Source organism: Mesoplodon mirus (genome assembly GCF_964341445.2).
Source record: "Mesoplodon mirus genome assembly, chromosome: 9".
Classification (NCBI taxonomy): Eukaryota; Metazoa; Chordata; class Mammalia; order Artiodactyla; family Ziphiidae; genus Mesoplodon; species Mesoplodon mirus.
In genome coordinates, this window is record NC_138985.1 from 98,028,239 (window position 1) to 98,054,643 (window position 26,405).

The window sequence follows — 26,405 nt, forward strand, 5'->3', positions numbered from 1 at the left end:
AGAAATCTCCTGATAATCTTACTGAAGATACACTTCTATGTGATGATTTTCTTCTGCTGCTTGCAAGATTCTCTCCTTTGTCCTGATTATCATGTCTCAGTGTCTCACTGTGGATCTCTGAATTCACCTTAATTAGAATTTGTTAAGCTTCTTGGATGTTTACATTTAGCAAACTGGGGAGGTTTTCGGTCATTATCTCTTCAAATATTCTCTCTGCATCTTTCTCTCGTCTCCCTGGAACTCCAGTAATGCATCTGCTGGTCCACTTGGAGTCCTACAGGTCCCTTAGTCTCTGTTGACCTTTCCTCAATCTTTGTGTGTGTGTGTGTGTGTTCCTCAGACTAGATAATTTCCATCACCTTATCTTCAAGTTTGCTGATTCTTTCTCCTGCCTGCTCAAATCTGCATTTGACTCCTCTAGAATATTTTTCATTTCAATTATTATACTTTTCAGCTCCAGAATTTTTTAGTTTCTTTTAAAAATTTCTACCTTTTATTTATTTTAAAAAATATTTATTTATTTGACTGCATCGGGTCTTAGTTGTGGCATGCGGGCTCTCTAGTTGTGGCATGCAGGCTCTAGAGCACGTGGGCTTAGTTGCCCCAAGGCACGTGGGATCTTAGCTCCCTGACCAGGGATCAAACCCATGTCCCCTGCACTGGAAGGCGGATTCTTAACCACTGGACCACCTGGGAAGTCCCTCTACCTTTTATTGATATTTCCTTTTTTGTGCACACATCACTTTCTTGACTTTCTCCACATTTTCCTTTAATTCTTTAAGAATCTTTAAGAGAGTTGCTTTAAAGACTCTGTCCAGTATATCTGCCATTAGGTCTTTTCCAGGGATGGTTTCTGTTGCTTTATTTTCTTTCGAATGGACCATTCTTTTCTGTTTCTTTGTATGCCGTCTGATTTTTTGTTTAACACTGGCCATTTGAAATCTATCTAGTAATGTGGTACCTCTGGAAATCAGATTCTTCCCCTTCCCCAGTGTTTGCTTTTTTTGTTACTGGTTGTTGTTTTGTTTGTTTTTTTCTTTTTTGATTGTTATAGGCTGTCTCTGTGCTGAGAATCGGTCTTAGGTGTAAACTTAAGGTCTTCTCAGGTCTGAGCCTTCCCTGGACACGCAGTCACTTTCTAACTTTCCCCATTATATATGGTTGTTTTTGAATGTCCTAGGTCTTAGTGTCTGGCTCCCAAAAGGGGAAAAAGCAAAAATTAAAGGAGTATGGCAGGAGGGTGTCAGTCCTTTAAATCCCCTGAAATCACTTCAGAGAGGAAGGCACTTCCAACTTGGGGAAGGTGCAACAATGACTGCCTGCCTCTTCATCTGCACCTGTGATCGGAAGCAATAATCAGCAGTCATAGCAGAGATCCTCAATACTTGAGAACACGGTCCTCTTTCTCCACCCTGTCTCCCACAAGCTATATGCAAGCTGCTCCAGGAACATGTACATAGCGCTGCCGTGTGGCTGGGGGTGGGGGAGGGGTAGCTGCTATTGTGCTAAGAGCTGAAATTGACTGAAGTTAACTGCCAAGTCTTTCCCTGGAAGTTGCAAGCTTTCAAAAGACCTCAGAGTTCCAAAATAGTTATATCAGACAGATTATGCAAGTTCAACTGTTGTCCAGGTGGAGAGAGTGATTCCTGGTGCTATCTACTCTGCCACCTTCCCCGAATTTGCACTATTCTTATAATAAGGGAGTACAGGCTTCAAGTTGAGAAGAAGGAGTAGTCATAGAAACAGAAGGATGAAATCAAGCTATTACATAGGAAGAACTTCAGTGTCTTGACCTTGGTTCACCTCCTCAGTCGCCACCATTAAAAAGCACTAAATAATTTTCAATGTAGATGAGGTCAATCTTGCTAATGTCAAGGGCAATATATGAAAATATTATGACATTCAGAATTAAATCTTGAGCCTGTTTCTGGATTACAACTAATTAGGATAACTTATATCATCTTTTCCACCATGCCAACTGCAGTTTCATAAGCACTGATTCATTAACACTTAACGCTTTACCTGGGAAGGTTTTATCAAAGATCTCTAGATCAAAATTTCTAGATCACTGTCATCAATCCAAAGACAGCTGCTGAAAAATCAGGATCAGGGCAAGATATTAGTAAGCTTAAGTTCCATTCAGTTTTAGTATATTCTTCAACTTATTTTAAGAATAATTAACAGGGCCTCCCTGGTGGCGCAGTGGTTGAGAGTCCGCCTGCCAATGCAGGGGATACGGGTTCGTGCCCCGGTCTGGGAGGATCCCATATGCCGCGGAGTGGCTGGGCCCGTGAGCCATGGCCGCTGAGCCTGCGCATCCGGAGCCTGTGCTCCGCAACGGGAGAGGCCACAACAGTGAGAGGCCCGCGTACCGCAAAAAAAAAAAAAAAAAAAAAAAGAATAATTAACAAATTCAAGGAATAATAAATGAGAGCTTTAGGAATAAGGATATAACTAGAAAGTTTTATTTTTTAGGTAAAAGGTCAATTAAAATTAAACCTGCCACAGTAAGTGCAACTGTAAGTGCAAAAATGGCAAATAAAGATGGGGGACTCCCTGCAAATGCATGTACAAACCCAAAAGAAAGAAAAAGTGTATTTTTGAAGTCTAATTGCAATAAATGTGAACTTCTTGCACTCTGATGGCTGAACAGAAAACACATATCTCAAAGCTACCACTAACAGGTCAGAGTTCTCGCAACTCTCCTGGCATCAGGTGTCCAAATTCCTTCTTCATTAAGCTCTGTCATACTAACACATTTGTTGTGTTACATTCAACATCCATCCACCCATTATCATGCCAAGATGGTTAAGAAAGGAAAGCAAACTTTAATAAATATCACATTTACTAATGAAGATAGAGACCTATTTCCTGGGGTTCCCTAGGAATGGCTCTAGAACAGGCTCCAGCTTTAGTACTGGTCCTGGGTTTGGTTCTGGCACTCTTTGTGATACCATGCCTAGTGTGGGCTCCAGTGCTGGTCCCAGATCCAGCCCTGCTCAAGCAGTGGCTCTAACTCCAGGCTTAGCTCTGGCCCCCTGTGCCAGTGTGGGCTCCAGCTCTAATGACTCAAGTTCTGGCTCTAGTGGTTGTTCTAGCTCATCCACTTGTCTGTTAGAGACCACAATGAGCCTATGTTTCAGGTTATTTCCTCTGTTCCTGAAGGTTAACTGTCTCCTGGTAGTAGCACCCAAAAGCCTCATCCCTGGGGCTTCAGGAGTAGAGGAAGTACAGCAGGTTCTCGGGTAAGCCTGCCTCAGTAAGAGGTTGGTAGTGGTGGATGACTTCAGTTAGCACGAATGACTGCAGTATCTCCTGGTGCAAGGCTGCACTTCATCATCGTTCAACCAAGAACAGGTAATACCCCCTCCCAGTGATTCACTTAAGTGCAACAGAAAGGTACTAGAGATGGTCTTCAGCAGCTGGCATTCCTGGCGGTGTTGGAAAAGAACTGCCGATTCTAGGGATGTGAGCTGACCAGACTGAACCCGAGAACCAAGGACCAGGCAATCAAGAGTAGCTTCATGTTAGAAATAATCACGACACAGAGGGTATCTGTCTTCAGCTCCTGCTTCAGATCCTGGTAGGTGTATCCGACCATGAAGCTGATAAATGTGTGGTTCCTGTTGCACCCAGCAGTCCCCTATCGTTGCCCTTTCCAGAACCACCTGAACACGGCTCCACCAGTCAGGCAGCCGGAGTCCCAAATTAAAGCCTGACTCTGCTCCTCCTTGGGGGACAAAGTTTTCTGGTTTGAAGTCAGAATGTTGAACTTCTGGAAACTCTGTACAGTTGGCCCTCAACATCCATGGGTTCCACATCCTCAGATTCAAGAATATTCAGAGGAGAAAGCATTTCAGAAAGTTCCAAAAAGCAAACTTGAATTTCTCTTGTGCCAGCAACTATTTACTTAGCATATACATTATATTAGGTATCATAAGCAATCCAGAGATGATTTAAAGTACACAGGAGGATGTGTGTAGGTTATGTGCAAATACTACACCATTTTATATAAGGGACTTGAGCATCCGAGGATGTTGTAATCCTAAGGGACTGATCCCCGTGAATACTGAGGGATGACTGTAATTGATGAAGCTTACAGTCAGTGGAGACTTTTGCAGTCAGTGACCCACTGTCTTCCTGGAATCTCATCAGCAGCCTCATCTGGACAGTGAACTTCCTCCCCGTCTTGAGGATGAGGGGTCAATGGGGAGTTTAGGAAACATAGGGCTGGGTTTCTACCACAAAGGCCAGGAACAGATCTAAAAGCAACTCTGTGTATGGGGCCTTCCACAGGTCCACCCCTTTAGTCAGAAGGTCATCCTGATAGCTAACCAGGCAACTGAGTTCCTTCAGCAGCTGATTCAGGTGAAACAACAACTTTGCTCCAGCTGTGAACACTTCTCCAGCTGATCCAACCCATCGTCCGGGGGGCTCCAATGCAGGTGTTTTGCTGCTGGACCTTCCATTAATTAGGGTGATTAATTGGCCTAGCAGTGCTTTGGAGGCATCTAGCACCTCCTTTCTCCTTTAGTCCAGTTCACTGAGAATTTCCTGCAAAAGCTGCTGCTGTCTGGTCTGATGGGCGCCCAAAGAGGGTATTCTCACTGGGGTCTGGGTCTTACATCGGAAGCAGAAGACATCCTGCTGGTCTTTCAGCTGGCTGATGGATTTCACCAGCTTCTCCATCATAGCCCTTAATTCTAGGGTCCAGGATTCAATCTCATGCTGCTGGCTTTCCACAGGTGCTTCGAGGTCTGCCTCTCCTTGCTCCGAATGAGCCCTCTGAGCCTGGATCAGAATTAAAGAGATCAAAGATTGTCTCAGCCAATTAGGTATGGCCCCGAGGAAAGGCCAGAATGTCCCAACAGAATTTTTTTTTTTTTTTTTTTTTTTTTTTTTTGCGGTACACGGGCCTCTCACTGTTGTGGCCTCTCCCGCTGCGGAGCACAGGCTCCAGACGCACAGGCTCAGCGGCCACGGTTCACGGGCACAGCCGCTCCGCGGCATGTGGGATCCCCCCGGACCGGGGCACGAACCCGTGTCCCCTGCATCGGCAGGCGGACTCTCAACCACTGCGCCACCAGGGAAGCCCCCCAACAGAATTTTTGCAAGTTGTGCTGTAGTAACAAACATGCAAGGTCCTGGCCGCATCCACACTTATATTTCAATTGGTTTAAGAAGTAGAAGAATAGCATGTTAGCCTTGGAATCATCGCTGTCCAGTAATAATATGAAGGGAAAGAGAAATTGAGGCACCTGAACCACAGAGTTGACTGAAAAGCACTGGCTTCAAGTGGGACTGAGGAATTCTAATAGGTAGTTAGGGTTCATAACACAATCAAGATATTATTTCCAGAAGTTAATGCTGTGTGTATAAATCCCTGCAGATTAAAATTTGTAAATGTGTTTCCATACAGTCTCATTAAAAATTTTTAAGTTCTAGTCCTAAATAGTTCTGAAACCTATGGTGAAATTACAGATTTCTCAGGATTAAATATTTTCCAACGAACCCAACAGTTGGGATCTGGTGCTATGGAGCTTTTCAAAATATAAATATTTATACTTATCTATTGAAAGTATAGAGTATATATCTATCTAGATTCTGTCCTTGGAGATTCTGATTCAGTTAGTTCAAATTGAGATACCTGGTGTCTGATGATCACTGCACTAGTGCAAAAGGAACACAGTGAAAAGGCATCAAGTCTCCTCAAAGTCTCTGAAGTTATTAGACTTTAGAGCCAGAAGGAATCATTAATATCAAATTTAAATACTCTGTTTTACAGGTAAAGAAACCAAAATTCACAACTATCTGAAGCAGGTAGTGTGACACAGCTGTGCCTCTGTTTGGATCTTCAGATGCTCAGCCAATTCTGCTACCTTCTAACTGGCCCTTTGGGCAGTTTTGAGTTTGATTTCCTTTTATTTCCTTGGTGGCGACAGCACCAAATTCCTAAATATAGTCTTCTTGGCTGCTTTCTAAAATTTTCAACATAAAACAAGTAGTCACATAGTAGAAGAATCAAAGAAAAAATCATTTTTAAGAACTGGGAGTGGGATAGGAAAAATACTGAGGAAGTCTAGTTCCCGTGTTTCTCACATTCACAAGATAAAAATAGTAGTCATGGTTGTACTAATTTTTGTTGCATTTTGAATATAAAGTAAGATTTAAGCCAGATGTCAATATAATGGACATTTCCAAATTTCTGTCATGTTACTATATACCCAAGTACATATTCACACCGCTCCTAAATATTCCCATATTTATTGAGAAGAATTCATTTTAATTTTTCATGCTCACCAGAGTCTTAAATAACTGAGATAAACATTTGCTACTGCAAAGGACGAATTTAAGTTATAGACAGGAAGCTTGCTTTTATAGAATTTATTTTGATACAGGGGCTTCAAATATACATTAACATTGAAAATATCACTTTGCTACTAAAATATGGCCACATCTTAAGTAACATGACACGATTAACATGGCAAGAAAAAAATGCCTCAATAAACCTAGACTAACTGTAGTTGGCAAATATGATTCTAATTGGAATTTTCTCATAACTCCACGACATACCAAATATGAATGAATATAAATGTTCTGATTACTAGTAAGCACAAAAAATTAATTATCCTTAATATTAAAACTGAAAGGTGGACATCCACCATCCTAAACATATCATAAGATTGTGGCAAGCTTTCAAAAACAACAGAAAAATCTCCATCTATTCATTATAATTTTGTATTTCAGTAATAAAGTTTGATCTTTAAAAGATACTAAGTTGAATTTAAACACACAATTGCTCATTTGATGTGCCTTTTCTTCTATTCTAAGAAATAAGGGCACCAAAAACTCTATCTCTAACCCTTTCCTCCCATCCCTCCCAACATAACCCTTCCCCCCACTTCCCCTCACTCATTACACCCACCCTCTGGAAAAAATACCAGTAGCTCTCTATCCTTTTTGAAAATATTCTACTTAGGTGGAGCAAGATACCAGAGTTGACTTACTAGTTTTCCAAGTATGTATGTGTACATGTGCAGTAACTTTATATATCCAAATACATCATGGGAATAAAATTTAAGAAAAATAAGGAAAGAATGAGAAATAAGTTCAGAAAAATCTCATAATTCACGAATTTTAATGTAAATATCCAATTTTAGCAAACTTTACTATCTACTTAATTTACTAGTAAGCAGCCCTTAGTTTTATACAAAAATAAAAGTAGGGAACTGCAAACCATTTACCTATTTCAAAAATGGGAATGCCTTTCTGGGGATCCATTTTACAAAAAAAATGTAGGCTACCTTTCATGGCGCTTGGCCATACTTTGAGAATTACTGCTTTACACTGCTCCTCCTCCAGAAAAATTTACACACACACACACACACACACACACACACACACATTTTACATAAAATTTCAGAGTTCACAGATACTCAGAAGCCTATGCGTGATTTAACATGCTCTACTGAGACTATTTTGTACAAGCCTCTGGACCATATCCTTTCTAAATCTCAGGGATTCACCACATGATGTTAGGACAGAAGAACAGGATTCACGCAGTGACTACCCCCATTCTGCTAAATAAATAAGGCACTCTGGCTATGGCTTCCGTCTATCAGAGCTTATATTTGACTTTCAATAAAAATATAGCTGTATTTATTTTTTAAGGATGTACCTTTTCCTTCAATGTGATAAAAACTGACAAATTTCTATAGAAGTTTTCCATTCATCTTTTCTTTAGCTTATCCTCTACTGCCACCAATCTGTGGTTTAGGGAAGATTTTGCTTAACATTCCTTGGAATTTATAGTACATCCACTATATTTAAGCCTTAAGTACCAGAGATCTTTAAGGTCAAACTACATACAGTTATGGCATAGTTTCATTTAATTGATTTAGTTTGATTCATGTCAGAGTTTTTAATTCATGTTAGAGTCTTAAATTTCACCTATTCTAGACTAAGAAATGGCAGAGTGGGAGAATGAGCTTGGGCTTAAAAGTGACAGAGACTTTAGGTCAGAATCTGGTCTATCACTTATTTGTGTAGGATACCGGTAAATTATCTGAACTCTCTGAGACTTAGTATTCTTGACAGTAGTAAAATACCAATGATATCTACCACACAGGACTACTGAGGAGATTAAATGAACACAGAAGACACCAAATTTCTGTTCAACCCTCTTTCTACCTAAACCTAAAGCTGAACATCTCGATTCCTTCAACGGTGGCTTCTTGGAGCCACAACATCAAGTCAGAACCACTTACCTTGAGTGATCTGCACACCCCATAATCTGTCCCCCAAACACTTGTAGGGAGGCCTGTGCACTGTCCTGGGCATAGAGCAGCCATCTAGCTACTACTATTCCTGTCTCAGTCTTCAGTTGGTGCAAAAATAGTGCCTCAATGTAAATAAAGGTATCTCAAAGCCCCAAACTTAAAAACAAAATATCCAGTCCATAAGCATCACTACTGCATGGCTCCCTTACTCCCCATTCTTTACATTTGTATTCATCATTTCAAAGTAACTTACTAATATAGAAAAACAGCATATCTACAGTCAATACTCAATCTGACTGATACACTCTCAAACTCATAATAATGGGGATGTGTGTGTGAAGAACAAATGACACACACCCTCTAATTTATTATTCATTTAAGTGAGATAGGAGTAAGACATATTATAGAAAATTTCACTTACTAACATTAATGTGTATCAGGGGACCATGTCAGGGTTCAGTGACGATTAGTAGCTATGATAATTTTAATATTTGTACTCTGGATTAATTACAAATGAAAAAAGTACATTTTAAGTTTAATGTCAATCTATAAAGTTCCAAGTTTTGCTTTCTTGCAATTCTTCTAAAACTGCTACTCACTACACAGGAATGCCAAGAAAAGAGGAAAAGGAACATTCTTTTTCTTTGTGTCCTTGGAAAGTCTAATTCTCAATTTATCTTGAATAAGAAAAATGTTCTCTGTAGGGTAGGACCATAGAAAGAGTTGTACTGCTCATCTTTCTAACTTGACAGTTCTTCCCTGTGGGAAGAAGAAAACTTATCTACAAATTCATCCCTACCACTGTACCTTGTATGGTGGCAACGTAGAAATGAGGACCAAAGCAGACTTTTAGTAATACTGACAGTCAAACTTACTCTCTTACAGGGGTTGGCATGGAAAGAAAACAAGCTATAGGAGCTGCCAAAAAAACACAAAACAACAAACCCACAACTCTCTGTAACCTGGGCCATTAACTGTCCTTAATAAATTTGGGGGACTTGCATTAAACAAACAAAAAACAACCTTTCTCCCTCCCCCCAAAACCTTCCTATATCATGTACTTATGAAAAGCAAAGGTAACTATGTCAAAATTTATTCTGGTCCCAGCTGAGGTTCAGTTGCACTGGTTTTGGGCAAAGTTATCAAATGGGAATACTGTTTTAAATCCCCCTTTTTCTTCTTTTTTTTCTCTACAACTTGTGGCTGCTATGACACTCCTCTCCTGTTACTGAAACAGTTACAAATGTGCTCTGACTACACTTTATATGAAGGCAAAGTCAATAAAATATTAGTAAATCTATTAATAAGGGATCACAAAAAAAATAATTTAAAGAAAGCTAACTACTGTTAAAACGCTAAAAAGACATTTGGTAAATTCCAATTTTCACTTCCAATCTAAAGAGAAAAGCCCAATAAATTAAAACTAGCAGGGCTTCCCTGGTGGCACAGTGGTTGGGAGTCTGCCTGCCAATGCAGGGGACACGGGTTCGGGCCCTGGTCTGGGAGGATCCCGCATGCCGCGGAGCGGCTAAGCCCGTGAGCCACGGCTACTGAGCCTGCGCGTCTGGAGCCTGTGCTCCACAACGGGAGAGGCCGTGACAGTGAGAGGCCCGCGCACCGCGATGAAGAGTGGCCTCCGCTCGCTGCAACTGGAGAAAGCCCTCGCACAGAAACGAAGACCCAACACAGCCAAAAATAAATAAATAAATTTAAAAAAAAAGAAAACTCTTAAAAAAAAAAAAAAAGCAAGGTACTTTCACATTGTGATTAAAAATTTATCTCAAATAAATGGTTAAAATCATATTTAAGAGTGAATAAAACACTGGAGAGATCTCTATAAAAGTAATGCAACAGGATGCCTGCTAGCACCACTCTCTAACACTGTTCTTTAATTTTTAGCCTAGGGATTCTCAAATAGGAAGAGATGATGGTGGGAGATCCGATTTAAAAATGCAGGGAAAAGACCAAAAAAAATCTTTCCTGAGAGACAAAAGACTTAAATAGAGAGATATACCACACTAATGGTTGAGAGGACTCAATGTTATACTGTAGAATATAAATTCTCCCAAAATTGATCTATAAACTCAAGTATTTTGAAACAAACAGACTTGGTCAACTAATGGGGGAAGCCAGTTTATATACTGCACAGAAAACACTTAAATACCAATAAAACATGGCAAAGAGATACGAATTCACAATGCATAAGTTCACTATATTAATCAACTATAAATCAAAATGAGATTTTTTGTTTATCAAATTGGTAAATGTGCAGAAAAAAATACTCAATTCAAGGAAACAGGTACTCACAATCATTGACTCAGCAGTTCTAAGAGCATCAAAACTATAACCAAAATGTTTACATGAAAAAATGTTCATCACAGTGTTATAAATAATAGCACCAAAATGAAAGTAAGATAATATACATCAGCAGGAGACTGGTTTAATAAATTTTAAATACTCACATATAATGGAATACTACACAGTCATGAAAATTGCTTTCATAACATGGGAAAATATTCATAATAATGGGTATTAAGTTTTAAAATGTAACAAACCAATGTGTTTTGTGTATATATACATTCACAGGAAGGAAAAGGACTACAAGGAAATATACACTGCAAGGAAGATACATCAAATCATTTTCAGTGAAAACGTCTGAGTATTGAGATCACATACAATTTTTATGTTCTTCTTTATGCTTTTGTATATTTTTCAGATTTCCTTCAATAGAAACATTACTTTTATATTCAGGGAATAACAAATGTAGCAAAGAGATCATCTAAATTTTACGTTTCTGCTCTGAATTCTCTAGGGGCTGTAAACCCAGAATATGACTTCAATTAGAATGACAACAGTTTTAATGAGAATAAAGATGTGTATTTAAAAGCATCTGAAATAAATTTTTACTGCAATAACCTCATTCTTATATAATGCACTACAGAGTTAGCAACCAATGAGGTAAATAATAGCATAGGTTCATAATAAAATAAACATATGGGGTGGGGACAAAAAGATCAATGGAAAGGGTCAAAGCTCATCAACCCAAAAAGATTTTAAACTTAGCGTTTATTCTTAGCTTTGATAAAACAAATTTCACATAGTTTATTATATAGTAATTTTATGTTTTGCTCTATGGCCTCATATATTTATATATACATGTACATATGTGTGTGCAAATAAACAGGAAGTATTTAAATTTGAATTGCCTTTATAAATAATCTTTACTATCTAAGTGAATAAACTTAACAAGGACTTCAAGAATTTAAATACAAGAATAAGTTTTGAAGAAACTGACTCTGATAACAATCCATGTAGTTATTATTAGCTATGTTTAAAAAATGGCCCTTACATTATTTTAGTGCTAAATAAACATGGGACTACAATGGGACTATGTAATAACCAGACATTTAAAACATCACTTAAATGAATTTAACTTTGGAATAAATTTTTTAAAAAAGAAATCGACCTATTTAAATTAATTACAGCTATTTACTTTAAATGAATTCACTTTACAAAAGTCAGACTTAACAAATCAAAAAAAAAAAAAGATCCTGACACATCAAACTTAAGGTACATTCAGAATAAAGTATAACCCCCAAATTATTGTTTTATTAATCATACCATTTTCTCACAGGCCATAACCAAATACAATCCAAGATGTGAAGATCACCATATCAGAATAAGACTCAATACATAAAATTATAAATTTGTTTAAACATCAACAGAATATAGGTCTACGCAAAAATAAGTTGTCTCCAAGATGAATAAGATCTGAATATGGGATACCCTCCTCACTCAGAGGACATAAGACTTTGGTGATTCCTGAGACTAGACAACCATGAATACTTCTATCCCCAACAAAAAATGCTTCAGATAACGCCCACTGTCCCTTTTACAGTGTTTTCCCTCTCATTACATCGGGAGGGAAACCCCAGTTAGGTGACAAGAGCCTTTTAAATAACCCACATCTCTTAATTTCCTTTTTATCAAGGAGAGTGTTCCCAGGGCTCAGGGTAGTCTGCAAATCAATGCAAAGGGGAAGCATCAAGAGGCTCATCTGCAGTATTACCAAGGAGCAGCAGGCAGCAAATATTCAAACCCAGAAATTGTGACTCAACATTTCCTATATAGTACAACAATTCTGCACAAATGACAGACACTGTCAAGAAGGATCCTGCCTGAAAAAGATGTAGAATGAAAAGAGAAGATTGACAGACATGAAGGCAAGGTATCTGATTACACTAATATCGGTACTTACGTATCATACCTCTGCAGTGGTGTCACTTTGTTCTTATTCTTATCAACTGAACCCGTAGACAGTTGAAGAAAATTGGGGTTTAATTTATATAATTCTTGAAGTAGCTTCTGTTCATATTCTTGGTGTTTACCCGCCTAGTGGAAGAAGAAATTAAAACTGCAGTGGGACTCACAAAGTGGCTGGTATAAAATGCTGATGTACTTTATGAATTACTAAAGCTATTTTAAATAAAACACATAAGGATTTGTCATGGCATCAGAGAAACCTGTGAGGAAAATGTCACAGAACTTCTAGACCAGTGAAAGTTCTTGCAACAAAACTACATGAGACATATTCCATTAACTAAGGCATTTCATCACCCACTTTATGTGGAGAAAAGAATATTAACAGACAACATTTTTGCTAGTTTAAAAAACTAGAGGGGCCCTTTTAAACTTACTTCCCCATCTTTCACATAAGAATTAAGTCTTCTAACAGGTCATTACAGAATTTTCTGAAAATCACTAAAAAATCAGTCTCTCTTTTTAGAAGATTGATAAGTAACACACAGATGAAGAGTTTTACTATATTTTTCATTATCCTAACACTAATTAGCACATTAATTTGTTTTTACATAAAAATTAATATATTTTAAACTTTAGACCAGAGGATGGCAATTTAGAGCCAGCCACTTTGTTTGTTTTTTTTTTTTTTTTTTGCGGTACGCGGGCCTCTCACTGTTGTGGCCTCTCCCGTTGCGGAGCACAGGCTCCGGACGCGCAGGCCCAGTGGCCATGGCTCACGGGCCCAGCCGCTCCACGGCATGTGGGAACTTCCCAGACCGGGGCACGAACCCGTGTCCCCTGCATCGGCAGGCGGACTCTCAAACACTGCGCCACCAGGGAAGCCCCCCACTTTGTTTTTATAAATAAAGTTTTACTGGAACACTCATGCTCATTCATTCATGTGTTATCTATGACCTCTTTCGTGTTACAACAGCAAAGTTGAGTAGTTGCTGCAGAGATCATATGCCCAGAAAACCTAAAATATTTACTAACTGGCCCTTTACATAAAAAGTTTGCCAATCTCTGCTCTATACACAACAAAGACAACTCTGTATTTACTGGAGTTGGTAGCTGTCTATCAGAAGGCAGTGTCACAAATGTGATGGAATAAATCAGACAAAGACTGACTGTAGAAACTAGGCACATACAAAAAATAAATTACAATACAATGAAATTACTCTGAATAACTTTTTACTATCTGCATGTATATTACGACTGCAATGACATTTTTTACTTACCTTCAGGGTTGTTAATTATTTTAAAAGTGTAGTCTAAATAGGTGTTATGGGAAAACCAAAACCAGAACAGAACAGATCAAAGCAAAATCAAAACAATAAAAACAAGGGCAGTATCATCAAATTGAGCACAACTGTATCATATATATTGCACAATGCATTGTTCCCTGTTCTGAGAGGGCTCTTGCCTGTTCACCTGGGTCTATAAATATTTCATATGGTACTAAATTTTGAGTTATGCAGTAACAAGGAAGGATCTGGTTTTTGCCATGATATAATTTGCTCGTTTCCTTTCTACATTGACGAAGTGTTTTAACGAGGAAACCAAAGTAATTCTGAACTAAGATAAAGAAGAGCAAGATGAATTCAGGACAACAATATGAAATGAATTTTAAATTGTTAAGAAAAAACACAGTTTAGATGTGGATTTTACATCTTTAAAACATAAAAAGCCCTGAAAATTCTTTCTGCAAGCAATACTTCAGGAGATATTATGGCTTTCGTTAGCCACAAAGAGCTCAAATTGGTATTCAAATGATTTAACAGGGGCAGTTCATAGAGACAGGTTAAATCCCATTACAAATAAATTCTAAGGGACTGTCCATCCATTTCCTTTTACTCTTCAATAATACTTCAGTGAGATCAACTGGGGCTTAGAAATTCCTTGACAGAGATTTTCATTGTAATAGTACCCATAGGTAAAGCACAGTTCCCACTAGTCAAAATTCAGCATGAAATGGTTCAACCTTAGACTTCATCCAAAAGAAGAAAAAAATCAAGATACATTTATTGGATAAGCAAGAAATAAGTAAGTCATCCATCCCCGTTAAATATCACAGAGAACTTATTTTAACACTGTTTTTAGATCATAAAGACAATACATACTGTCAAGAAATCCCAATGTATTTATTATAATGGGATTTAATCTGTAGTAACTCCAAGTCAAAAAAGGTAATATTTCATTTCATTTAACAATCTGCTCTGAAAGGAGCCCCTCCTAGACTGTCTCTAGTTTGACTTGGAGAATGAAAGGCAGTAATCAATGCCCCCCACCTTCTAAATGAGAAGTATTCCTGCAAAAGTCCACAGCAACAATCTGAAGTCCTCACCTATAACAGGGAAGTGCAGTATTGTGCTTTGGCATAATCCTCATTTAATATGCCGTATGGTCAACATTTTTACTTGTAAAGGCATGTTTATACTACAAATTGAAAGGAGACAGGAGAACAGGAAATGTAAAAAAGAACACAGGAAAATAAGCCTTCAATTCACCCTTTACAGGACACTGACTCACTGGATACTTTCATGGGAAGAATCATTTTATAAAAATAATGTTAGCTTTTCAGCAGCATCTAATAGAGTATTATTTTCTAGCATGCTCTGTGAAGAGTAGAGATGGGGTGGGGGACCTCATAATTACAATATCCCACTTAGCTTTCATTTTACTGACATTCCCCCTAAAGTAGCATTTACCAAAATGCTTTCCTTGGTCAATTAAGTCCTGGTTCTACATACCCCTCTGGGATATGTATTAGCATATTAAAGACTCTAAGAAGTGTTGCTGGGGTGGGGGTGGGGGAATCTATTTATCTTCATTAATCAAGCATTTTCAAACTTAGTGGACCACAGACCCACTTTTATTGTAACAATATCCTGCAGAACTGATATTCCATGGAACACTACGTATTTGGAAAATGCTACTTTTTTTTTTTTTTTTTGCGGTACGCGGGCCTCTCACTGTTGTGGCCTCTCCTGTTGCGGTGCTCCGGACACACAGGCTCAACAGCCATGGCTCACGGGCCTAGCCGCTCCGCGGCATGTGGGATCTTCCCGGACCAGGGCACGACCCTGTGTCCCCTGCATTGGCAGGCGGACTCTCAACCACTGCGCCACCAGGGAAGCCCTGGAAAATGCTACTTTAAAGTAATACCAGTTTAAAGAAAAAGAAAATTCTTAGTTTTTGCTTTTGTAATTTTAACTTATAAAGAAAAATACTTCCTTTTCTGCAAAGTTGATAATTCACATTACTTTACTACCTGCATTTCCTCTTTTGTGAAGCTGGCCGCCTCGTCCCCCAATTCATGTAGGTACATGCAGTCAGGCTTTGGACACTGCATATTCTTTAAGAAGTAACTGCAGTATTTTGTTGTACCTAGAGATGCCTGCAGCAAGAGGAGGAAAGCGGGAGGAAAAAGACCCAAAATGTGAACTGACACCACAATGAAAATTTCCATATTTAGTGTTTTCATTTTACCTAAAATGAGGCACAGGCACAACAAAACAAAGTATGGCTGTGAATACTAGAGAACTAAACTATTATTAGCAGGCTTTATTAAAGATGATGATCATTTAAAAGAACTAAAAAAAAAAATCTCGGCCTATGGTTTCCAGAGCTTGAGCACCCAGATCATTTCCCTAGAGGTCAGAAGAGTAGAAAGACAAAATCTGTTCCATGTTTTAGGTGGTTATAGGCACGTAAGGTAAATTCCTTTTTCTAATTATGCCATCCTTCTTCCACTTACTTAAAAGCATTGCTTGGTGGGACCCTTCATGCAAACCTGAACTGATCAATGCCCAAATATTTAAGGACAACAAATCAGAACAATTATCTATTTCTGACAAGGAGAGTAATAAATCCATTTTCACAAAATAAAATATGTGTAAATATAAGGAGATTTTTAAAGATTAGCCCCTAATAATGAATGCGTTTACTCCTAGCTGGTAAAACAGGACCCTACATAGGTCAGCTATAAACAAATTAGCTGTCATAGGTTGGAATGGATGCCTAAGAAGCAATCTTCAAATTAGACTCCCTTCATGTAATATGTAAAAGCTATGCTCTTCTCTACTTAATACATGTTATCCCTTCCCCCTTAAAAAAAAAAAAAATCAAGAGGACCGTATTACCTTAAGTGTTCTGCCATCTACCACCACATTGTTGACACACTGTATGGCTCTGAGAGCATCTTCCGACCGGATATAGGTTACGTAAGCACTGGCGCTTGGACCCTAAAGTGAAAACCCACTGTTATTAGTATCAAATTCAACAAAAACAACAAAATTATCTTACAACCTGCCTAAGGAATTCTAAAGGCCTTTACTACTACTTTCATTAATAATAATGACAAATGATTAGAGGTAGTAGTAGCTTTGATTAAACCATATACTAGTTCATCTTAAGACAATCATACTTAATGAATTTTATCTGATTTTAAGTAGACTAAAATAAATATGAATAAAATTTATTTTTTAAAAAAGTCATCTGACAGGCTTGTCAAGGTTACAAAAAACAAACTTGAAAGTTAGATTTAAAAAAAATAAGATTTGAAGACAGTGTCAAACTATGTTCTCCCCAAAATAAATGCAATCTGTAGGAGTATTCTATCTGCTAATACCAGCATAACAAAGACGCTGTATTAAGTTCACAATATCTGAAAACATTATTAATTAGAAATCATTATATAATTTAACTGCCTGATAATATACTCAATTCCCCCTCCCCTTCAAACCATCACTAGATCTTTGTTTTACTATTTCCGTCTTATTACTATCAATTCACTGTTAAGTCCTGAGAAGGTCAAATAAGCACCAAAAATTCCCCCACCCCACCAACAGAGGTCACTACACTGCTTAAATCTTTGACCCTTAAGCTTTCTAATCACAGAAAGCAAGTTTTCCTTCTGAGCAGCCCAGGTCAAGCCCAGACCATAGGGAGGAAAGGCAAAAATCCCTATAATTAGTTACCTGTGAGCCTGCATATGATGTGCTATTATTGATGACAACTTTATGTATTTTACCAAACTTCCCAAAATATTCTGGTCGTTTTAAAACCTATAAAAGAAGAAGAAATAAGGTATAAACTGTCCCCATTTCATCAACTTTATCCTTTTAATGGGGACATACACCATCCCTCTTCAGTGAAAATAAAATAATTTTTAAAGTTTTCTAGTAAATGTGACTACTTCCTAATTACAATTTGTGTGGCTAACCTACAGGAAATCATCAACAAAGTCTAAAAGCTATTCTTTATTGACCCACTGAATAGAAACTGAGACTTACTAAGTTCAGTATTATCTATTACATTCTAATATCTACACCAATAATCTAAGGGATTTTAGCTTCACAGTATTCTTAAACACAAAACAGATCAAATATCTTAACCACATTTTCATTAATAGATGATCATTATAAGCAAGTAATTCTCAGAACAATGACCAAGATTATGTATTAAGCAGAAACAGAAACTCAAGAACAGACACCAGTAGAGACAGTCTTTACTCATAAATCTATTGTATATAATATTTTATATATTAAAGCATTGTTTATAAGTTACGCATTCCAAATATGGTAACAGAATGTTCCTCAAACTTCTATGCTTTATGATTTATTACTCTGTGTGTGTCAATAAATTTTCCTTATGTCAATTTCACCATTTCTCAACTGTCTCCTGTTTTTTTTTTCTCTCTTTTTCCTAATAAATAACAAATGTGAGGTGATGGATGAAAAAAAAACTGGGAAAACAGATTTATACACTATTTTCTCTACTACCTGGTTACTTCTTGGTGGTCATTTTCCCTCATACTTGTGTCATCTCCTTTACTATGGGATCACTATATGCATTCACTTAGCTTCTCTAAACCTTACTTAACCTTGGCTAACCTGATACAAAAACCTCTCCTATGATTTGCAACCTCCTCAAAATTAAATTTTGTTCTTTTCCTAGAATTCATCTATAGACCTACTGTTCCTACAATCTCTCCAAATAGCAAGCTCTCTTTCAATGAAAGCTTTATGCACATGTCTGTTCAAGTGTGTGCAAAGTATCCTTTCCAAATACTCTTATACTCTTGATAATATTCTCACATACTTGCAACTTAGCTAGTATGTTCTGCACCTGACAGAACCAAAGCTTTGTGAAACAGTCCATGATTGGGGTGTCATTAATTCTTAACAGTTTTCAACTTGATTTATATATTTTTTTACCTTATTTTATTTCAGGTTTTTATAAGTATAGGGTTTAGGCCTTCTGTTTTCTACAGCCAATTTTAATGGATTAGAAGCTGAAGTGACTACATTGGCTTTCAATCTGTCTTCTACCCAAATCCCCCGAGGGATATGGCGGTAAGTGTGGTAAAGGCAATAACTCTTGGGTTATTCACAAAAAAAGGCTTAGAATAGAGGGTTAGGGAAGAGTATATCTTGAAAAGCTTTCTGGCCAGTGGAGTATAGAACTGTATTCAATATTCCAGCTTGATGCATACCAACTCAGCAAAAGGCCTCAGCCAAAATACCTGCTTCAAAGGATTCAGGCTGGTTACAAGTTGTGCTGCATCAGCAGCTCGTATCATATCCAAGTTTACGGCAGTAGTTCTCAATAAAGGCAGCACCAAGGGAAGCTGGAACATTTTGGAACTCTGTGGGAGCTTTTATTAGGGGAGGCTGTCAAAATAACTGGGAGACACTATTCGTGTTCAGTGGATGGGAGCCAGGGAAAGCTGACAGAAGCGCTCAGGCTAGCCCTGCACCACAAAGAACTGTCCTGCACCACTTTTGAATGTTCTACAAGACATTCATCTAGCTGAGAGGCCTGTTTACAATTAAGTGAACCTAGAAACAAATTATAAACATAAAGTAGTTCCCCACAGTTCTGACATATGTTGAATTTAAAAGCAAATAGTGTGTAATTAAGGGACAACCACAAGTGCTTTGTTTGAAATTTTACTAAGAATTGCTTCAGAAAAATAACATCATTGGCACTTCATGGTACCTGAGGTGCCAATACATACACCTGTAACAATCTGCCTTTGTAGTTGTCATATTCACAGTGATTCTACAAACAGATGCAAGCACCTATTTTATAACATACCGGAAACAAAGTACTTTACAAACTTATATACGCATACAAGTCATTTGAGAATTTAGTTAAAATACATATTTCAGACCCTGAGAGTCCGCATAATTAAGCTCCCAGGTGATACTAATGCTACCAGCCCAGTGGCCACACCTTGAGTAGCAAGGTTCTAGAGCAGAGCTACTCAAGTATTTACATGCAGAAACAGTCTTTTTATAATTTTTAATTTCTCCTTCACTTTTTTCAAATTATGTATCTACACAGACAGATATTATCGAGAAGTCATTGCATGAAACTTAAAGGGTGTTATAAAATATTAGTTAACAAAAAAGTGGGTACTGGGTCTGAAAAGGGTAAAAGCTGGCTTATGGAAATAAATTCTGGCCAGTATTTGAGTAACACCTTCATAACAACATAAGATTTGTACATAAGTACACTGAGCAGCCAGAATAATATTTTCAAAGCACAAATCTAGCCATGTCATTCTGTTCTTAAGAATAGTTAATAGCTTCCCATTGCCTTTAAGATAAAGTGCAAACTTGTTAGCATGTTTTAAAAGCCCTTCATTATCCCTTACCACTTACCTTGTCAGCCTCCTCTCTCACCATTTCACTCTAATTTTCCAGCCAAACAAATCATTTGCAGACTGAGCTCTTTCTCATCCAGAAGCATTTGTATAATTCCTGTACCTGAAGCACTTTACCCCAGAGATAGCAGGAGAGTACACATCTTCCCCCCAAGGTCAGGTACCATCTCTTGTGCCTCCACAGCACACAGCACTCCTCATACTGTACTGCTGCTTTTATAAATAAACAGGGGCTACCTTTTTACTGGTTTATGTTCAATGTCTTACACAATGCCTGGCACACTGTAGGTACTCAATAAATGCTTATTGAAAAATTAAACTGTCTTAGTATTGAACAAAAAAAGTAACATGGGGGACTTCCCTTGTGGTCCAGTGATTAAGAATCCACCTTCCAATGCAGGGGATGTGGGTTCAATCCCTGGTCAGGGAACTAAGATCCCACATGCTGCAGGGCAACTAAGCCCACACGCTGCAACTAAGACCCAACACAGCCAAATAAATAAATAAATACAGATCTAAATCTTAAAAAAAAAAAAGAATAACATGGATATAAAACACTGGTGGGCCTTAATGTATTAGAAAATGGCCTATGGCTGATAAGGAATGGTTTGCCCAGGCAAGGGAAATTTAAATAATTTAGACGTTCTATATTAAGTTGCGCATTACAGATTCTGTCTGAAACATAAGTCAATGAGCAAAACAATACTCTAGTAAATAAAAAAGGTAAAGAGTATGGGTAGTAGGCGGAACACCTTGCATATCACCACATTACCCATATATTTAATGTCCTATATTTACTTCACAGTGAGCCAACTTTAGTACTAATTACCATATAAAAGGCCACATGATAAAATTATAAATTCCCAATGGCATACCTAATGTGTAAAATGTCTTCCTATTTATTCTTTGGGAACACAGTCAAGTGTTCATGACCACCACAGAGAAAATAAAAAATGTGGTAAGCAGATGGAAGGATGGATGGATAAATGGACGGATGGAGGAACAACAGACCATTCACTGGTGTAAAATACATTGGAATAGGAGCTCTAAGACCAGGGAGGTGGGGAGGATGGGGGTGGTTTCTAGCCCTGGCTCTGCTATGAAATAGCTGAGTGATCCTAGGCAAGTCACTCAACTTCCTTGGGCCTCGGTTTCCCGTTTGTAAAATGAAATGGTTGTGTCTTTAAAGTCTTTCAGTTCCTCAAACAAGCTGCTCTTTCACGCAGTCACGAACCTGAAACATCCTTGTCCTTATTCGCTGCCCAGCTAATCCCTAATGATTTTTAATCATCCTTTCCTCAGGGAGGCTTTTTGTGGATCTCTGTACTAGCTAAATTCCCCACTGTTACATGTTCTCAAAAAGCCCTGTACTTCCCTGTTTATAAATGCTCGGCATGCTTACAAGTACTTAATTCTGTCTTCTCCACTGTCTGTAAGCTTGTACGTGTAGAGACTGTCTGCTTGCTAAACCACTTCATCTCCAACATCAAAGTACCTAACAGATTGTAAGTATTCAAGAGTTAATTTACAGAATGAATGAATTAGGTTCTGACAATATAAATTTTTAGGATTTAGGAGGTGATTACCTCTAATCATTACCTCTAATTACCATATCTTCTACGATAGTTTTTTTTTTCTATTGAGCGATAAATGAATACATTTGACTATCAATCTTGGTATGAAGTTTTCAGATGTACAAAAATTATTTTCAAAACAAGCTTTAAATTTTCTTAAATGTTCCTGTTTTGCTAATCAGAATTCAGTCAAATATCAAACTGTCATCATCCCAAAATAAGTAAATCACAGGGATCTTCTTTGTCTCAAAAGTTACAATTTGAAACTTCGAGTTTTCTAATGAAGCTGACTTTAATTTTTCCAATCTGAAAGGGTTAGACAGTTACATTAAGAAAAATTTTAGAGATAATATTTAGAAGTAGTAGGATTTAATAACTAAAACACTAATCTCTGGTCTTCCTAGGCTTTCAAGAGAAATAAGAGAGAGAAACTAATGTTTAAGAAAATTCACTGTCCTCTCACCAAGCAACAATGATTTCAAAAGTATAAAACCAGGACAGTGATTTTTAAGTATATTTAGACTCATGATAAAATGTTCTCTCTCACTAGTCACCCCCTAGGTTAATTTCTTTCTGTGTAATAGTTCTTCAGATTAATCTTACTAACATCATGTTATTTGAAATGAAAATAAGAAATCTCTGTACATAAGTAAAAACAAACCATGGATTCCAAAGATGAGGTAGGAAACCTATAATCCAAACATCAGACTGAGACTATGGCTTAATTTTATCCAGCCTTTGGGTGGTGCTCTGTATGCCTCCAGTACCACAGGTGACTGGATTTTGTATTAAGAAAATCAAGTACATCCATATCTAAGAGTTATAAAATCAAAATAAAAGTTCCATTAATTTACTGGAGTAGCAGGAAATTCCCTGGTCGCCTAGTGGTTAGGATTCTGCGCTTTCACTGCCGTGGCCCAGGTTCAGTCCCTGGTCAAGGAGCTGAGATCTCACAAGCTGCATGGTGCAGCAAAAAAAAAAAAAAAAAAATTAGTAGGAATAAATAGAGGTAGGTAAATAAAAAACTTGCAGAGGCAAGAAATGCTCTCTGGTTGGAAAAAAAAGTAGTGTTGAAAGAGGGAGACAGAAGCGTTGGGACAAAGTTGTGGCAGTGTTCAGGGGTGAAGTGGGATTCTGCCTGTCTGGGGAGTTAAGTACTAGATTTAGGAAAAAGGGAGAAGTGGCTGCTGAGGTTAAGCCATAGGCCTAAAATGAGCACTCTCCTTATCATCTCTTATTAAAGAAGTCTCTCCACTATGAACCCTCTGACTTTGGAAAGAACGTCTCCGGAAGATCATGCAGCCCACTAATGGACCCAGGTCCTAGTAATTCTTGAGCTGGACCTAGGTCCTAGTAATTCTTGAGCTGCCTCCACATTTATTACCAATGATAAAGCCTTCTTAGTAAGGTCACCCTGATTTTTCTCCTCTACTGATCATGAAGCCCTTCACAGCCTCAATACATAGTAAACTTATCAGCAATAAATATTTTTTATTGTCTCTAAACTGATTTGTACAAAATCAATGTATAGGCACCTTAAATTTCCTCCTTCTGGGGCCTTTAGCCCACTTAGCCAAGTTCAAAGATTCCCACCTCCCTAATCATATTCACTATAATCCTCCCTCTGATTGCAACCATCATGAGCATTACTTCAAACCCTTCTCAAGGAGTACTTTTGACAGATCCCCCAAATTCGGCTCTCTCCAACATTCTGGCTGCCAATCAGTTTCTATCTGCCTTCCCAACAATCTAGTCAGCACCTCCTGGTATATCAGAAACTAAAAGTTAGCAGATGTGCATCCATGGGCATCAAGGAAAGTTATGAGTTCAACATTATTCTAATAAGGCTGGTGGAGGAAGGAGAGCAAAGAGTTAAGTAATAAACAAAAGGGTTAAGACCTCCCCTGCCTCCAAACGAATGACAAAGAACCTGGTCCATAGTTTCCCTTCATCAAATTCTCCCTCTTTCCCCAAAACTGGCTTAAAATGAATGAGTAAAGAATGATGATACAGTATAGCAACAGTTCTATCACTGTTCTATAACCAAGGTTCACTACTTGGGCACGATTTACAAAAAAAAAATACGGATCTTTGGTGGGTTCATGAAACTGCATCTCCACTGTTGGTCCTTAATACAGCTACAGAAAAGAGGAAACAAACAGAGTAGTCATGTCACATTAGCCTTAAGAGCAAAACAGAACCATTATCCAACTTTCACAGGTTATTAGCACTAAAGGAGACTTTAGAGATCTAGTTCAACTGCCTAGTTTTACAACTGAAGAAAATGAGCCAAGGAAGATTAATACACTTGCCTAAGATCACAACTGGTCATTGGTTTCTTAGTGATCATTAAAAAAATATTTCCCATTTTCTCCTAAGTTTTAATATTTTCAGGTAAATCCTGAAGTTGGGCAGAGTCAGCTATTATTTCCAAATAAACAAAAAGAAAAAATGCCAAGTTGAGAAAGAAAAGAGAAGAAGACTTACCTCTGGGTCTGCTAGGCGCTGAGACAGACCTACAACAAAGACGAGGTTTTTTTGTACAACACGTACACTAGCCAAATGTTTGCGATTTTCTGATATTTTCTGTTTTCTCTCATTTTGCTTCTGTTTTTTCTCATTCTTTATCCTTTGCAGTTCTTCCTGGGAGAGTGGTTTATAAACTGCTGGGTCTTCTGGATATGGCTGTAGGCATAAAACAAATACAGAAGTTAGCATTAAATAAACATAAAACTGTATGAATAACAATTATCAAATTCTGGATGATGTGTATGCACATCACATCTCCCTTTGTTACAACTCCCTTTTTCTGAATCTTTTCAGTTTTTATGTAATAAAAGTTAAATGTTATATAGAATTGTTTTAAAATACTATTTAAACCACTTTTTGTGCTGAAATTTGAAACATCACCAAAGGTTCTAAAATTTAAAACAACAATCCTGGTATTCCCTACAATGCCTAGCACACAGTTTAGAGGAAAATTAAGCTTCTAAGGTACTGTGTAAGAGGCAAAGAGTATAAGTTCTCTCATCTAAATATGGGTTTATGTATTACAATCAACAAATATTTAATGAAAACTTACTATGTGCTTGGAGATTAATTAAGTACTTATTCTTTAATACATTCCCAGTCTACGGACACAGATGGGCAAATAAACAGCAATACATAGATCCTCTGGCCCAGGAGTTTGAACTTAGCTTCAACACTTATTATCCACGTGGTCTTAGGCAAGTCAATTAAACTCTATGCCTCCATATCCTCATAAGTAAAATGAAAATAATCTTAAAGGCTGGTGTAAAAATAACATTCATAAAGCAATTATTATGTGTAACTGGCACACAGTAATCCCTCAATAAATACTAGTAATTACACTCTTACAATGGTTTCCTCTCTCATCATTATAATTTTTTCATTCCTACTGCTAATGCCAAGACTACTGATGGCCTGAATAAGAGCTGTGGACTCACACTGACTGGCTTTGAATCTTGGATCATTCTTTACCAAGAGACCTTGGCAAAGTTATGTAATCTGTCTGCCTCAGTCTTCTATTCTGTAAAATGGGAATCAGAGTACTTTATTCAGAGGGTTTCTGTGAGAATTAAGAAAGACAACACACTTATAAAGTAATTAAAATTGTGTTCTGCACAGAACTATTCAATAAGTCAGTTATTATAACAGCTAGCCCTCCATATCTGCAGGTTCCACATCCTCAGATTCAACCAACCATGGACTGAAAATATTTGGGGGTAAAAAATTCCAGAAAGTTCCAAAAAAACAAAACTTGAATTTGCCATGCACCCAGCCACTGTTTACGTAGCATTTACACTGTATTTACAACTATTTATACAGCATTTATGTTGTATTAGATATTATATGTAACCTAGAGATGATTTAAAGTATATGGGAGGATGTGCGTAAGTTATACCCAAATACTACACTGTTTTATATAAGGGACCTGAGCATCCAGGAACTTTGGTATCTGCAGGGGTGGGGTGTGGTGTTCCTGGAAACGATCCTGTGCAGATACCAAGGGACAACTGTACTACTACAAAAAACAGTTAATAATAAATGGAAGATGGAACACACTAAATAATAATATCTAAAAGCTGAATGTGAAGAGATCTCAGAAATGGGAAACTGTGCCTATCAGAATATCAGAAGTGGGGATTAACAGAAATCCTGCCGTCAAGAAAAAAAGTGGGGGACTTCCCTAGTAGCGCAGTGGTTAAGAATCCGCCTGCCAATTCAGGAGACAGGGATTCGAGCCCTGGTCCGGGAAGATCCCAGATGCTGCGGAGCAACTAAGCCCATGCACCACAACTATTGAGCCTGCGCTCTAGAGCCCGCAAGCCATAACTACTGAGCCCGCGTGCCACAAATACTGAAGCCCGTGCGCCTACAGCCCGTGCTCCGCAGCAAGAGAAGCCACCGCAATGAGAAGTCCGCGCACCGCAACAGAGAGTCGCCCCTGCTCGCCGCAACTAGAGGAAGACCGCGTGCAGCAACGAAGACCCAAAGCAACCAAAAATAAATAAATAAATAAAGAGAATTGGCTACCACCTTTAAAAAAAAAAAAAA

At 37.9% G+C, this 26,405-nt stretch overlaps 1 protein-coding gene across 7 annotated transcripts in view; it reads right to left on the reverse strand.

Moving 5' to 3' along the window:
- The window catches only part of CNOT4 (CCR4-NOT transcription complex subunit 4), a 142,914-nt gene that overhangs the window by 42,377 nt on the left and 74,132 nt on the right, over nt 1-26,405 (reverse strand). For 4 of the 7 annotated variants that reach the window (XM_082631761.1, XM_082631762.1, XM_082631764.1 and 1 more), the window contains 5 exons: nt 24,315-24,512; nt 17,561-17,647; nt 16,724-16,825; nt 15,853-15,978; nt 12,538-12,671 (listed from right to left, as the gene is read on the reverse strand). In XM_082631761.1, the coding sequence (XP_082487887.1) occupies nt 12,538-12,671; nt 15,853-15,978; nt 16,724-16,825; nt 17,561-17,647; nt 24,315-24,512 (647 nt within the window). The remainder of the gene's footprint in view (nt 1-12,537; nt 12,672-15,852; nt 15,979-16,723; nt 16,826-17,560; nt 17,648-24,314; nt 24,513-26,405) is intronic. The other 3 variants (XM_082631763.1, XM_082631765.1, XM_082631767.1) reach the window with 1 other exon arrangement.